This window comes from Ictalurus furcatus, chromosome 13 (assembly GCF_023375685.1).
Source record: "Ictalurus furcatus strain D&B chromosome 13, Billie_1.0, whole genome shotgun sequence".
In the NCBI taxonomy this organism is placed as follows: domain Eukaryota; kingdom Metazoa; phylum Chordata; class Actinopteri; order Siluriformes; family Ictaluridae; genus Ictalurus; species Ictalurus furcatus.
This window is the reverse complement of record NC_071267.1, coordinates 21149155-21164537: the sequence shown is the minus strand read 5'-3', so window position 1 is coordinate 21164537 and position 15383 is coordinate 21149155. Positions and strand designations below refer to the sequence as shown.

The 15383-nt window shown below is 39.6% G+C and overlaps 1 protein-coding gene across 3 annotated transcripts in view; it reads left to right on the top strand.

Annotated features, from left to right (window-relative positions):
• jakmip3 (Janus kinase and microtubule interacting protein 3) overlaps positions 1 to 15383 on the top strand; it is a 60936-nt gene that overhangs the window by 40037 nt on the left and 5516 nt on the right. For 2 of the 3 annotated variants that reach the window (XM_053639652.1, XM_053639650.1), the window contains 12 exons: positions 1906 to 2037; positions 2318 to 2353; positions 6892 to 6954; positions 7438 to 7560; positions 7646 to 7774; positions 7960 to 8043; positions 10530 to 10592; positions 11750 to 11848; positions 12011 to 12109; positions 13943 to 13996; positions 14132 to 14197; positions 14280 to 14348. In XM_053639652.1, the coding sequence (XP_053495627.1) occupies positions 1906 to 2037; positions 2318 to 2353; positions 6892 to 6954; positions 7438 to 7560; positions 7646 to 7774; positions 7960 to 8043; positions 10530 to 10592; positions 11750 to 11848; positions 12011 to 12109; positions 13943 to 13996; positions 14132 to 14197; positions 14280 to 14348 (1017 nt within the window). Of the gene's footprint in view, positions 1 to 1905; positions 2038 to 2317; positions 2354 to 6891; positions 6955 to 7437; positions 7561 to 7645; positions 7775 to 7959; positions 8044 to 10529; positions 10593 to 11749; positions 11849 to 12010; positions 12110 to 13942; positions 14003 to 14131; positions 14198 to 14279; positions 14349 to 15383 lie in introns of all 3 variants that reach the window. The other variant, XM_053639651.1, reaches the window with a different exon arrangement.

Sequence of the window (15383 nt, the reverse complement as noted above, 5' to 3'; positions counted from 1 at the left end):
CAAGTCATTAGAATTAATCATCTACTGTATATGCACAAGATATAAATCAGTAGCTTGGTTTCAGTACTCATAAATACCCACTTTCTTTCCACTTGACCTTTACAGTAGCAGTAAATTAATTAGCTCTGATCTGATCTGTCAGATCTGTCAGCACCACTGAAACTGATCTGGCTCTTTTAGAAATCAAAATTAGCATTATGCTTGCTATGGTACATTGAAGAATTCTCCTTACCAGTCCTAAAACAAAAAACTTAAAAAACTAAAATGCCCCTATTTGTCTCGTTAAAATTCACCAGATAAACTCTTCACCTTATGCTCCTGTATGTTTGAGCAGAAACAAGAGAAAATGTGTCATGCTGATGTGATGACCATGGTCTATCATATGCCTGTCTTATGTCCCAGATTAAAACACATTTAAAAGATGTATTAATCTTACAAAAAAAAGGGGGAAATAGCTATCTAACTAGCATTAAGTGACTATTAAACAAGCTAGCGTGGAAACAAGGGGCAAGCTAGCATGGAAACAAGGGTTTATTAGCCAGCTAACAAGAATTACCTCTCTATTAAACAAGCTAGCATGGAAACAAGGGGCAACCTAGCATGGAAAAAAGGGTTTAATAGCCAGCTAACAAGCATTACCTGGCTGTTAAACAAGCTAGCATGGAAACACTCTAACTAATACTACTGTAACGTATTAAATAAAACTAGATGGCTAATGCCATCACTGTAGTAGCTAGACACAAATAGCTATATAGTAAGCATAATTAATTATCCATCACTCTATAAGTGTAAGTATGAAATAAAATAAGGTACTGATTAAGATGCTGTAACACCAAGACACTATTAACGTAATAGCTAGATGGCCTGTGAGTGTCCGAGCACTAAACCAAAACATACCTCTGATTAATTAGTAAAACATGCTAATTACACAACATGATCCTGCTGGAAAACCAAACAAAACAAAAAAAAAACAATAGAAACCATCACAGAAATTATAATGGTTTCCACTACAAATGCTATTACAAACCATCAGCTATCCATTAAAATCATTACCATTATTGGTCCTTAACGGTATCCACTAGACATAACATGCCATCAATAGAAGGCAAGAAATTACCAGTACAGACCCACAGGGACCCTTAAAGTTTCCATTAAAACCAATCCAATTCCCATTATAACCATTAAAACCTTAGAAATTACAAATTCTATGAGGATGTCTGTTTTTTTTTCAGCAGGGTACAAAAAAAGGTTCAATTAGACTTATTAACCTGTGTATACTATCTTTAAAACTGTGACAACATTTGGTTCCATGATGTTCATCACCATATTATACAGTTGTAATGTAATGTGCTCAGGGAACATTAGGCTGGGGCTAAGCAAACAGTGTCATGTGGTAGAAGGCTAAAAAAGTATATGGCTTAATAATATGACCTTCTATAATTCTATTAACTGAGAATTAAATAGTATAAAATATTAAATAGGCTACTTTATATTGATACGCTATCAGTGCAGTAGCTAAACATTACCTCAGAAACCTGCATGCAGCTAGCTAGCTAAACCAGAAAACCTGGAACTAAGATATACTTTAGGTGACATATCCAGTAAACCTATATGACTGATTAACACAGTAGTATTAAATGTTACAAAGGTTTAAACTACCTCTTATTGTATATTTTCTTTAATATCTGTAGTGATTTTACGTTGATAATGATGCAGAGGGAAGATTAGCCTGCCTGGAGTGTGGCATACACTAAGATTAATGACCAGTCCTAAACTAACAGTGAGGTAGAAGTGCTAATGCTAATCTAATAATATGTGTATGTAGAGACTAGTGGATAATGTTAAGCTAACAGTGGTGCATGTGGTGTGTATTAGTTGCTTACTGCAGTGTTTTGTGTCTGTCAGCGGGAGAAGGTGGGGACTCTGCGCAGGCCGAGCTCTCTGAATGACCTGGACCAGAGCCATGAGGAAAGGGAGATGGAGTTCTTGCGTCTGCAGGTCCTTGAGCAGCAAAACATCATTGATGATTTGTCTAAGGTCCAGCCTTGTGTTATTTCTCCTGCTTACTCCCACTCTCACACCACCCCCCTATTGTATGTGCAATTATTTGCTTTCAGCCAGGATAAAAATGTTACAGGTTAGCAATTACAGCTAATGAAATGTATTAGCAAAAAGCATAAACATCATGGTGGCAATAAGCATCATGTAGATGACATTTATTCCAAAAATAAACAGAGAATAATATCATTTTTATAGAGTTGTATGTTGTACTTTACTTGTCCTGGATAATTATTTGTTGGTTGTTTTTATTTTTCAGGCACTTGAAACTGCTGGATATGTGAAGAGTGTAATAGTAAGTGCTGTCTTGGAAACCGAAACATATTCATTACTTTATTGATGCACTTGTGCTTGAGTAAGAGTTAATTGTGTGTAAATACATTCTATGTATTGGCAAAAGTTTGTGTACCACTGACTATCACAGCCATATGCGATTCTTCCCCAAAGTCTTGCCACAAAGTTGGAAGGACACAGTTGTATGCTTAGCATTATAATTTCCCTTTACTGGAACTAAGGGGCCCAAACCTGTTCCAGCGGGACAATGCACCGGTACAAAGCAAGCTCCATGAAGACATGGTCAAGGTTGAAGTGGCGGAACTTGAATGTCCTGCACAGAGTCCTGACCTCAACCCCACTGAACACCTTTGAGATGAAGTGGAACGCCGACTGCACCCCAAGCCTCCTCGCCGAACAGCAGTATCTGTCCTCAGTAACACTCTTGTGGCTGAACGGACACAAATCCCCACAGCCACGCTCCAAAGTCTAGTAGAAAGCCTTTCCAGAAGAATGGAGTTATTATAACAGCAGAAAGCTGGACTAAATCTGGAATGGGATATTCAAATAGCACATATGGGTGTGATGGTCAGATTTTCACATGCTTTTAGCCACATGTGTAGCTGAGCTTAATTATTTTAAATGGTTACAGCATTGATATACAGCTTACAGACCTTGTTCACAGGCAATTAGTGCCTCTTTCCAAATAAACATAGGAAAACATTAGCTAGGGCAGACTAACAATGTCTCAGATATTAGCTAGCATGATAACTTTGAACTAGCTGAATACAAATAGCTCTCACATACAAACTCTCACAATAATAATAAAAAAAAACCTTGATAAATCCAAAGTGTGAGCAGTATCAGATAGTTAGTCAGTATCATACTGTCAGATCTGTTAAAAGTTTGTCACAATTCGAGGTCGAGCCAGAAGCAGGTGCAGATAATGACTTTTATTGACGCAAACGTACTAAGAAACAAAGACACTAAGACAACTTGAAACAACACTGTGGCATGAAACAAAACACTGAGACATAAACAACATGAGTCTAAGACAACTTAACATAATACTGTGGCAAAACTAAACATAAACTAACAAGATCAAGAAACATGGAACACAGCGGTCTAAAACAACGAAAGACAAGCACATAGTGCAGACCAGGACTATATATACACGAGTGCTCATTAACCAAAACGTGAATCAGGTGCAGGTGGTCATGTGACAACTAGAGCAGTGCAGTGGCTGATGGGAAGTGGAGTCCAGAGTTTCTTGATACGTGACAGAACCCTCCCCCAAGGGCGCTACTCCCGGAGCGCCCAAAATTATACGTCCTCCATCGGGTGGTCCTGGCCCCCTGGAAAACATGTCCCCAGCAAAACCAGGAGGCCGGGCGGCTTCCACAACGGCACAGGGAGGCTGAGATACTTCCTCAGCTGAACATGAAAGCGGGGCGACGTCCTCGGCAGAGCATGAAAACGGGGCGACGTCCTCGGCAGAGCATGAAAGCAGGGCGACGTCCTCCACGGGACAGGAGAGGGGAGCGATGTTCTCCATGAGACTCAAGGGGGGAGCGAGGTTCTCCGCGAGGCCAGGAAGAGGAGCGAGGTTCTCCGCGAGGCCAGGAAGAGGAGCGAGGTTCTCCGCGAGGCCAGGAAGAGGAGCGAGGTTCTCCGCGAGGCCAGGAAGAGGAGCGAGGTTCTCCGCGAGGCCAGGAAGAGGAGCGAGGTTCTCCGCGAGGCCAGGAAGAGGAGCGAGGTTCTCCGCGAGGCCCGAGGGAGGAACGATGCTCTCCGCGGAGCATGAGGGGGGAACGATGTCCTCCGTGGAGCAGGAAGGGGGAGCGACATACTGAGAGAAGCAAAGAAAAGGAGCGACGTCTTTAGCGGAACATGGAGGCAGAGTGACATCCTCAGTGAAGCAGGATGGCAGAGAGACGACCTCAGCCGAGCAGGAAGGCCGAGCGACGACCTCAGCCGAGCAGGAAGGCCGAGCGACGACCTCAGCCGAGCAGGAAGGCCGAGCGACGACCTCGGCCGAGCAGGAAGGCCGAGCGACGACCTCGGCCGAGCAGGAAGGCCGAGCGACGACCTCGGCCGAGCAGGAAGGCCGAGCGACGTCCTCGGCGGGGCATGAAAGCGGAGCGACGTCCTCGGCGGGGCATGAAAGCGGAGCGACGTCCTCGGCGGGGCATGAAAGCGGAGCGACGTCCTCGGCGGGGCATGAAAGCGGAGCGACGTCCTCGGCGGGGCATGAAAGCGGAGCGACGTCCTCGGCGGGGCATGAAAGCGGAGCGACGTCCTCGGCGGGGCATGATGGCTGAGCGAGATCCATAATAGGGGAGGGAGGGTGGGAGTTGGTCTCAGCCCCGACCAAAAATTCCCCCTCCCGTCGGCGTGTCCTGGCGTAATCCATTACGAATGCCGGGTGTGGCCTGGTGCATGGTCTGTCCAGCTGCGGCAGGCCTAGCATGCGGTTATTCTGCGCGAGCAGTTCATCTGTCCTTCTTCCCTGCTCCAGCAGTCCTAAATACCACTCCGCATATGCTTCAAACCAGGCGTCCATTGTGGGGATCTGCTGCTTTTGATAGTTGGTCTTTCGTTCTGTCACAATTCGAGGTCGAGCCAAAAGCAGGTGCAGATAATGACTTTTATTGAAGCAAACGTACTAAGAAACAAAGACACTAAGACAACTTGAAACAACACTGTGGCATGAAACAAAACACTGAGACATAAACAACATGAGTCTAAGACAACTTAACATAATACTGTGGCAAAACTAAACATAAACTAACAAGATCAAGAAACATGGAACACAGCAGTCTAAGACAACGAAAGACAAGCACATAGTGCAGACCAGGACTATATATACACATGAGTGCTCATTAACCAAAACGTGAATCAGGTGCAGGTGGTCATGTGACAACTAGAGCAGTGCAGTGGCTGATGGGAAGTGGAGTCCAGAGTTTCTTGATACGTGACAAAGTTTAGGTTTGTTAGAAATATAGACTCCTTTTGAAGCTGTCTGATGCTAAAAAAAAAAAAAAAATCACTTTATGACTTTATAAATATATTATTATAAAGAAATGTAGTGTTATAAGATGTAATGAGTAGAAAATAGTGATTTTTCTGTAATGTAGTGAATCAGGTGTATTAATCAGCCCGTATAGGATTTTGCGTTTTTTTTTTTTGTGATTGTTCTGGGCAAAAATGCTTGGTTTTATTGTAGCTTTTTTGTGCTTTTTTTTTTTTTTTTTTGCAGAAAACTACTTGAATTGGTGAAATTGCACAAAATTGTCTTTCATAGTGATGTTTGTTGGTAAATGAGACCTTTTAGCTGTACTCATGTTCAACACACATGAATCAAAGATGTCTTTGGTTGAATGTGCGTTGTGATGACGTCACGTGGCGCGTCTTGGCCCAAATCTACAGAAAATCTGCGGTAATTTTGAAAAATTGCAAGCTCCTCAGATTATTGCGGAGTTTCCTTGATTTTGTGTTCATTTCTGCAATCCTGGAGGGACCGATTAATGGAAGAAAACTTCAAGTAATATACAGATGCTTAAGAACCATTTTTAAGTACAGAAACAGTAAGTAATTGTTAGTCGGACTAAAGGTCTGATGCGAATCAGCTCATAAAAGTCAGTCACCATATCCTATAAGGATTCTGTGTGACTTTCTTTTTAAAAGTGTTTTAAACTTTCAGAGGAACCAACTTTACCAGTTACTGTAGGTTCCACGTGTTATTATGTCAGTTTTGGTTGTCTAAAGTTGCATGGAGAGATGGATGTATTTACACGTGTGTAACATTTGGCTAAAATGTGTCTCAGGACCTGTAAAGGGGTTTGTGCGATCTGGCTCAAATCTATTTTAATTACATATTTGGTGTATTTATACCTGCTTTGTTATGTGGATATAATCCTGGTGGTTAGTAAGAATGAAATGACTGATTGTAAATGGACTCATAGTTACAGTAGTTATGGTTGGCTTAGTAGTTTAAACTGCATCACTCCAGGTGGAAATTTTGAATTAGATCATTTGCACATAGTGTAAAATAGCCACATTCACACAGTAATGCAGCATATGACAGTAACAAAACCTGGTTTTTATCTTCAAATATCCAAGTTAGTGGTGCACTACACTTCAATATTTATTCTTCTCTATTTACATGAACAATAACATTTACATTTTCAAACCAAAAATATCTTCAGTAATGAATTCACTATGGAAGGTGTGTTAAAATTTTACACCTCCTTTCTTTTTCTCAAAGGATGAATAACATTTGCATTAGAAATATACACGTTAGCCTATGTAAGTGAGGTGGAGAAAACAGAATGCTTCTTTTTTTTTTTTTTTTTTTTTTTTTTTTACGTATAAATCATGCAATACATCCCTTGTGTTCTGAAGCATTGGGTCAGCTTTGTTATGATTGTTTTGTTTTGCAGGTCCACCAGGGCTTAGGTTGTTTATTAGTGGTCTATCTAGTGATGTTTAGTTCATGAATAAGAATGAATTCTTTATATAAATGATTGGGCTATAATTCCTGGTTTTCTGACCTTTTAGGAGAGGGACATGCTGCTCAGGTACAGGAGGCAGGACCCGACACGCAGGAGGAGGAGTCTCAAGGTTTGTAAGGTACCCTGTGCCTGAGTTAGCAGCTTAGTGGGCAGACACTACTATTGACCTGATTTTGGAACAGTCTTTTCATACTCTTGCTAATGAGTAGAGACTGTGAATTAAACAGGAGGTCAGCTCAACAGACGAAACAGATAAAACAGGATATATACAGACAGTTTGCATGTTCTTCCTGAGATTTGGGGGTTTCCTCCAGGTACTCCACTTTCCTTTGTGTTGTAGGCTGAATGGCATTTCCAAATTGTCCATAGTGTGTGAACGTGTGTCTGTGTGTTTGTGTGATTGTGCTCTGGAATGGGTTGGCACCCCAGCCAAGGTGTCCCCTGCCTTGTGCCCCAAGATCCCTGGGATAGGCTCAGGCTCCCCTGCGACCCTGTGTAGGATAAGCTGTATGGACAATGAATGGATGGAATATCTTTAGTGTGTATGTTTTGTCCTCTGTTTTTCTCTCTGTTGTCAATTTCTTTCCTGTAGCCAGTGATTGAGACATTTTTTGGCTATGATGAAGAAGGCTCCATAGACTCTGACGGCTCATCCATGTCCTACCATACAGACCGAACGCCCTGTACACCTGATGATGATCTGATGGATGAGGAGGTGGGTGCACCATTGTGCACATTTCTTTGTGATAGAGTTGCTCTGTGTGTTTGTGTTTATCTTTTCAATTGTGTAATATTTGTAGGGAATGCTTAAAGAGGAGACAGAGCTCAGGTTCCGTCAGCTGACGATGGAGTACCAGGCTCTGCAGCGTGCCTATGCCTTGCTTCAGGAACAGGTCGGAGGAACTTTTGATGCTGAAAAAGAAGTCAAGGTATATTACAACTACAATGTACATAGTAAATTAGTTTCCGGCTTACTTTTGGACCCTAGTGTGTATCAGAATTTATCAGGCCTTTTTGCAGCTGGAATGTAAAGCGGTTTGTTATTTTCAGTAAAAAGTTTTAGGCTTTTATTTTTAACACAACCATCAGTGATGTCACTATTTGTCTTGTGCAGATACGAGAACAGTTGCAGGCAGATCTAAACCGCTACAAGAGCAGAATAACAGACCTGGAGTGTGTGTTGAGTCAGCAGGGCCAGGTAATCCTGCATTATGCTTCTTGTTATTGACCACATGGCCATCATGGTTGCATGAAAAGATTTCCTCACTACTGAGAACTGTTCTTTTGAGACTCGTTTTCAACTTCTCCCCCTCACCCACACACACACACTCTACTGGACACTCTTTGGGCTCATCTCTGAGGGGGATGAGATGGTGGTAGACTTCAGGAAGAACCCAGCCGCACCCACTCCCATCATCCTGTGTGTCTCACCAGTCGATACTGTGGACTCCTTCCGCTTCCTGAGAACCATTATTACCCAGGACCTCAAGTGGGAGCTGAACATCAGCTCTCTGATTAAAAACGTGCACAAGAGGATGTACTTCTTGTGGCAGCTGAAGAAGTTCAACCTACAAAAGACAATGATGTTGCACTTTTACACCTCCATCATTGAGTCAATACTCACCTCCTCCATCACTATCTGGTACGCTGCTCACACTGCCATGGACAAGGGCACAATGCAGAGTGTCATTCATTCTGCTGAGAAGGTGATTGGCTGCAATCTGCCACCCCTTTATGACCTGTACAGTTCCAGGACCCTGAAGCAGGCAGTTAAGATTGTGGCTGAACCCTCTCACCCTGGACACAAACTTTTCGAGGCACTCCCCTCCGGCAGGAGGCTGCGGTCCATCAAGACCAAAACCTCACGCCACGAAAACAGTTTCTTTCCTTCTGCAACTGGCCTTGTTAATAATACCCACGACCCACCATGGTCTCTTATCCACCGCCATGGACATTACACATATTAATGAAAAACCCCATATTGTTCTTTCATATGCGTTACATTAACGCACACAACTCAGACTGCTATACTGCACCTTCTTACTTCAAACTGTGAGCATTTTATAACGTTCTCTCTTTTACTTTCTTATTTTACCTTGCAAATGTTTATTTTATTAATATTTTTATTTCTTGCATTTTACTATAATTGTTAAGCACCAGTACACCAAGACAAATTCCTTATACGTGTAAACCCATGGTACTTAGCAATAAAGGTAATTCTGATTCGGATTCACTTTCATAAATTTCACTGGAAACAGCCTCATAGATTGCTCTTATGAAGAAAAGCTCTGAATGTCAGTTAGGAGAGCATGGCTGTAGTTTTTCACTCTGGGCTCTTAGAGATAACCAGCTGGTAGGCACAGTGCTCTTGCTTTCCAATGAGAGTGTGAGTGGACTATGAGTGTGTCTCTCAGACAGTGCATACAGAACAAAGATGTCATTTCCCTTCAGTCATTTGACTGGGAAGAGATAGACCAAGTGGAAACAGTGAAGCTTAATGAGGTCTGCTGACGTACGGCACATTAACCAGTACACTAAATCCAGTCTAGATCTCACCAAACAAATGTTTTAAAGGAATTTCAAATTAAAGCTCAATTACATTTGAGGTGCAGCAGTTCATTTTAAAACTTCACCCTTGTCAAAGGCCATTCTGATATTAGGAGAACAGGCAGCATGCATACTGTTGATATTTGTGTGCCAGACTCAGAAGATGCTTCACCTGGGCTGCATTAAAAATCGTGTATTGTGACAGTACCTTCTGAATTCGCTTAAGTACCTACTGCTCGGCCATTACAGTACAGTACACACTGATTAGTATGTGTGCGTAACATGAATACAATCCAGACATACTACATCCAGCATGTTGGCATTGTCACGTGACCAACAACTTAAAAAGAACTGAGACGTTACCTTCCGCCATGTTTTATTCTGACAGCTCTTCCACACCAGTCCCGTTGCCTTATGGTATAGTGCAGTGTCCACTGACTCCATGCTGCAGAATTTCAGTAGGCCATCTGGGTATTTCTCACCTACTGTTTTATGAATACTGAGAATTCGGACATACTACTCATTTGGTATACTGATTTTTGCCTAATGTATAGTAGGGTTATTCGGATGCAGTACTGGACTTTCCTGAGCCATAATGCTTCTCGTTTGCATGTATCTCAGCTGAACATTCTAACATTTTATAGTCTGGTTACCCCCAAAAAAGTGAAAAGTAAGACAACTGTATTTAAAAATTTTCAATGTTGTGCAAGAGCATTGTGGAGATTTTGACAGACGATACCTTTTTACAAGCTGAGCTGATTAGGCTTATGGCCATTTTGTTATCCAAAATCCAATGATATTTACTGTGTGAGGAAATAACACTTGGCCACCGTGGCTTTTCATATCTTTAGGCAGCCTAACCTATTTCAACAAAGCGTTTGTTCAGTTGGCTCCTCATCCACCAAGATCTTTGCAGAAAGAGTCTAGGCATGATTAAAATGTAAACAAAACCATTTCCACATTGTTCTGGTCAAGTAAATACATTTATGAGGTGTATCATATAGGTGAGTTTTTTGCCTATTTGCCAGAGTTCAGCCACAGTGACTTCTGATGGCTTTTCCGGACATTTTCTGTTACTTCATTGCTATCATTCTGCATGGTAATTAAAGCTACCTGTTAATTTATTCTGTCTTTTAGGATACAAAGTGGATCGAGGAGAAGCAGGCATTATATCAGAGAAACCAAGAACTTGTTGAGAAGGTGAATTGTGTAAAACCTGTGTGTGTGTGTGTGTGTGTGTATATATATATATATATATATATATATATATATATATATATATATATATATATATATATATATATATATACACACACACACACATGAAATCATGGTGGTATTAATTGCTCAAATTTGATCAAAATCTGGTTCACATTTGCATTACAGTCTGCACAGTTGACAAAATATCCGTTTGTACTCATTCTGATCACATCCTCTCTTTATGCCAGGAGCATGCACAGTGACTGTATTTAGTAATACACAGCCCTACTGAAGAAGAAGCTCTTAATGTGATGCATGCAGTGTGCTATTTTTAGAAGTAAATACCTTAACAGAAGTTAATTGTTTCTCAAATACACAGGTCAAGCAAGCTACAGGCAAAAGAAAAACAGTCCACTGAAAGCCATTTAGCAGAAATATAAATAAATGCTGAAAAAACCATAATAAGAGCAGTGACTAGGGACACAAAATTATTACTGCAATACCCCGTAATTCAAGTTGAAGTCACTGTTAACCCTACAAATTTACATGTACATTGTATTTTTATATATATTATTTTTAATTGCTTAAGGCACTTAAATGCAAGTGCTTATGTGTAAAAGCAGTGGTCTAGTGCTATTAAAAAATTATGTTGATTTTCGTCAACCTTGATTTCTTGATATATCTTGATTTGGGTTTTTCTACTCAAGAAAAATCAAGCTCAAATGTATGAACTAAATACAAGCGATTTGCATAGCCCAGAAGATTGACTTATCAGCTGTGTAAACCGACTCTGCATATGAGGAATTTTCACCAATTTTTTATGAAACCTTTGAACTTAAGTTGCCAAATCTGAATATGGCAGAACGCCCTGCTAAACATCTTCCAATAATACCTATAAAAAATATTTATTGCGATGGTCAATTGATTAGACATGTAATTTGAAATGTTATTTTGCCCCTTGCTCCATTCATTAATATGGGTTTGAACAGGGTTAATATTTCTACTGCAGACTGCTACAGGAGAATCTTAGACAACCGTTTTGGCTTCACTATTCAATAACTGTCCTGTACTGTAAAGTATACGTGTAAAACTCCATTTCCACAACCATTAAGTCAGCAGAATTTTGACATGTTCACGTCTTTTATATTTCCCCTCAGATGAAACATATGGAGACAGAAGAGATGCGATTCAAAAACGAAATTCAGGACGCAAAAGACCAAAATGAACTCCTGGAGTTCCGTATTCTTGAACTTGAAGTAAGTCTGACCAGGGCTGAGGCTGATTAATCTCAAGTGTTACATGTGGACTTTGATCACATCATTATATAGCTAGTCTCTTAACTGTATGATAGCACAGAAATTCATAACTGTGTCCATAATTGGACTTCCCTGAGTGATGTCATTGATTGTGTTCTCTAGGAGAGGGAAAGGAGATCCCCAGCCATAAACTTCCAGAATGTCCACTTCACAGAGGGTATGAGTCCACTGCAGGTGTACCTTCAGGCTGAGGGTGTCACTGTGAGTTCCCATTAATACCCCTGAGTTAAGAACAGCTTGTTATTAGATTTTAAATATAGTGTAGGTGTGTTAACTATTGAGGTACATAAGTATATAAATGATACATTCAGTTAGACATTCAATCATTTCAAGGTGCATTAACGAGCATTAAAGGTGAAATAGTCGATTTCTTCTTATTCCTAACTTGTACCAAAAAACTGGAAGATATGTAGAACATGATTTTTTTTAAAAATGGTTAAGCCATGGTCTTAGCAATTTATTAAGTCCCTGGGAAAACCTGTTTTGGAAAACAGACTTCTGGTCCAGAGTGCTTGTTTGTGTTTGGATGCACCTCCTGTTAGTCATTTTATAGATATTATATACCCACCTAAGATTCTGGGGCGGAGCTTCATGAACATTGGCGGGAATCATTCACATGTTAACAGTAAGGTGGGTTTTACACCGAGACCTAATCTTAAATAAATAAATAAATAAATAATACCTAATGCACCTTTAAGGGTCTTCAGTAGCACTTTCTATGAAGGTTGTATATATAATGACCTACAGTATGGATTCATTCATACCATTTTGTAATGCATAATTATCATATGCCATTGTACAAACTGTTTGAATTACTTATGAAAATGTAATTGCCATTAATCGTATGGTTTATAATGTATTTAGAAATTGTTAACAGGATGCCATATAAGTAGGGTTTTTAACACTATATACAGTATATAACAAATACCAAAGAAATTTCAGAAGTGGTAAAGTTATAGAGTTTCATTTCCTGATAATCTCTCTGCTACAGTTAAAAAAAAAAGTAAAAGCCAGGTATAATGTGCTATACAAAGTGGGCCTGTTTTGTTTTTTTTATAGTGATGATATAACATGTTATGAACACTACTTATAATGTACCATGTTAACAATACTTAAGGCTAAAACTAAAACTAGCTGTAACTCATGTAACGCTGTAATTCATTATAAATATGACCTTCATAGAAAGTGTTACTGGCTCAACAGCGGCTCTATCACAGTCCTAGCATTTGTACTTGCAATCTTCTGGTCACTGATCTTAATTATTGAGCTCTCAATGTATTACATGAGGTTATCTCTTATTAACAGCAACAGCTGATACATTTAAAACAAGTATGTAAAATAGCACAAGACATTACATAATAGGGTTTTTTTTTTTAGCTCCAATCTTGAGCAGTGATATCCATTTTCCTAGGAAGTCTTATTGATCCAAGCCTTCACGCTAGATATCACATTTATGTTGGTACTGGACTTGTATAATAAATCACACTGAAAAAACCATGAAACACAAATCACAATACATTTTTTTTCTGGAATGTGATGGATTGATGGGGGAAACAAGATATTTGGACATGAAATAATAAATGGCTGTGTGTTAGTTTAAAATGTTATTCAGTTGACATCATTTTCTCCCCTCATGCATACGTGTTGATATGGTCAAACATCAAATGTTTAAAGAGGTGGGGTCATTTCGAGAAAAAGTATGGAAAAACAGGATTTTTTTCTCTTTGAAGTAAAACTGATGAACTGTGTATAAACACTGACATGAGCTAACCAGGTGAAAATAAATTTGGTTTGTTTTCAGTAATCATTTTCAAACTATACAAAAAGTCACATTATAGTAACAAACATTTGAGAAAGCAGTGCTTCAGCTGGGTTTCACTGACGTAATCTCAACTGCATATTACTTTTTTGTACTGAACTAATAAAGTGCTTATCGAATGTGGTGGGTATTTTTATTTTCTCATTACCTGATTAGATCTGATTCTTAGAAATTCTGCTCATAACTGTCCTGTAATGCTTTCTCCCATTCATCAGGACATCGTTATCATAGACCTGATGAAGAAACTGGACATTCTGGGGGATAACGCCGTAAGTGTATGTTCATTTCATACATAACTGTGTGTGTGTCTAAAGATGCTTAGGTGCTAAAATGTCCAACTGTTTGTTGTACAAATGGATTTTAGTGTTTTAAATGACTCTTTACATCTGATCACTGTCACACAGAATCTGAGCAATGAGGAGCAAGTGGCCGTCATCCACGCCAGGACAGTATTAACATTAGCAGAAAAGGTACTGTTTGTACTCTCAGTCTATTCATATTTCTTTCATTTACTCGTTTGCATTTTTTTATGTTGTGTCTTTTTCTTTTCAGTGGCTAGAGCACATTGAGGTGACAAAATCAGCATTACAGCAGAAAATGCAGGACATTGAGAGTGAGAAGGTAAATGCATAAATTCCCCCAACCCCCTCCCCCCCCCCCATATTTAATTTAAATAATTAAATGAAAAATTATTTCATTTAAAGATATTAAACAATGGATCTACAATCAATTCAAGAAGTATTGGCATTCTCCAGGATCATGAGCAAAGATTAATTTATCAAATAAACTCCACAATTAAGGTCTTTGGGGTTGAAAGCATTTGATTTTCACTGTAGTTATGGATGGCAGATAGATTTTACATGTGCACAACCATACACACTTACCGTCCACTTTAGTAGGAAGATCTGTACACCTGCTCATTTGTGCAGTTATCCAATCAGCCAATCAAGTTGCAGCAGTGCAATGCATAAAATTATGCAGATACAGGTTAATTAGTTAGCTTTGGTTAATGTTCACAACAAACATCAAAATGGGGGAAAATGTGATGTCTGGGACTAAACGTGGCAGAGTTGTTGTTGCCAGATGTGCTTGTTGAGTATTTCATAAACTGCTGAACTCCTGGGATTTTCACACACAACAGTCTCTAGAGTTTACACAGGTGTGAAAAAAAACCTGGCACCCTTTGTAAATATCTATTGTTTAATCTTTTGATCTTTTGTTAAAAGAAAATTGACAAAAAATACTCTCATAGATATAAAACAATTGCAAACACATGTTTATCAAAAAATATCTTCGTTAAATATGTGTGCAACAATTATTGGCACGCCTAGGAATTCATATGAGAAAAATATATTTGAAGTATATTCCCGTTGATATTTTAAATTTGTTAGTACACCTGGGTGACTAGGAACAGGAAATTGTTCAACCATGACTTCCTGTTTCACAGGGGTATAAATATGAGGTAACACATAGGCCAAATTCCCTTAGTCATTCATTACAATGGGTAAGACAAAGGAATATAGCTGTGATGTGCGGCAAAAGGTTGTTGAGCTTCACAAAATGGGAAGCGGCTATAAGAAAATAGCACAAGCATTGGAAATGCCCATTTCCACCATCAGGGCAATAATTAAGAAGTTCCAGTCAACTGGAAATGTT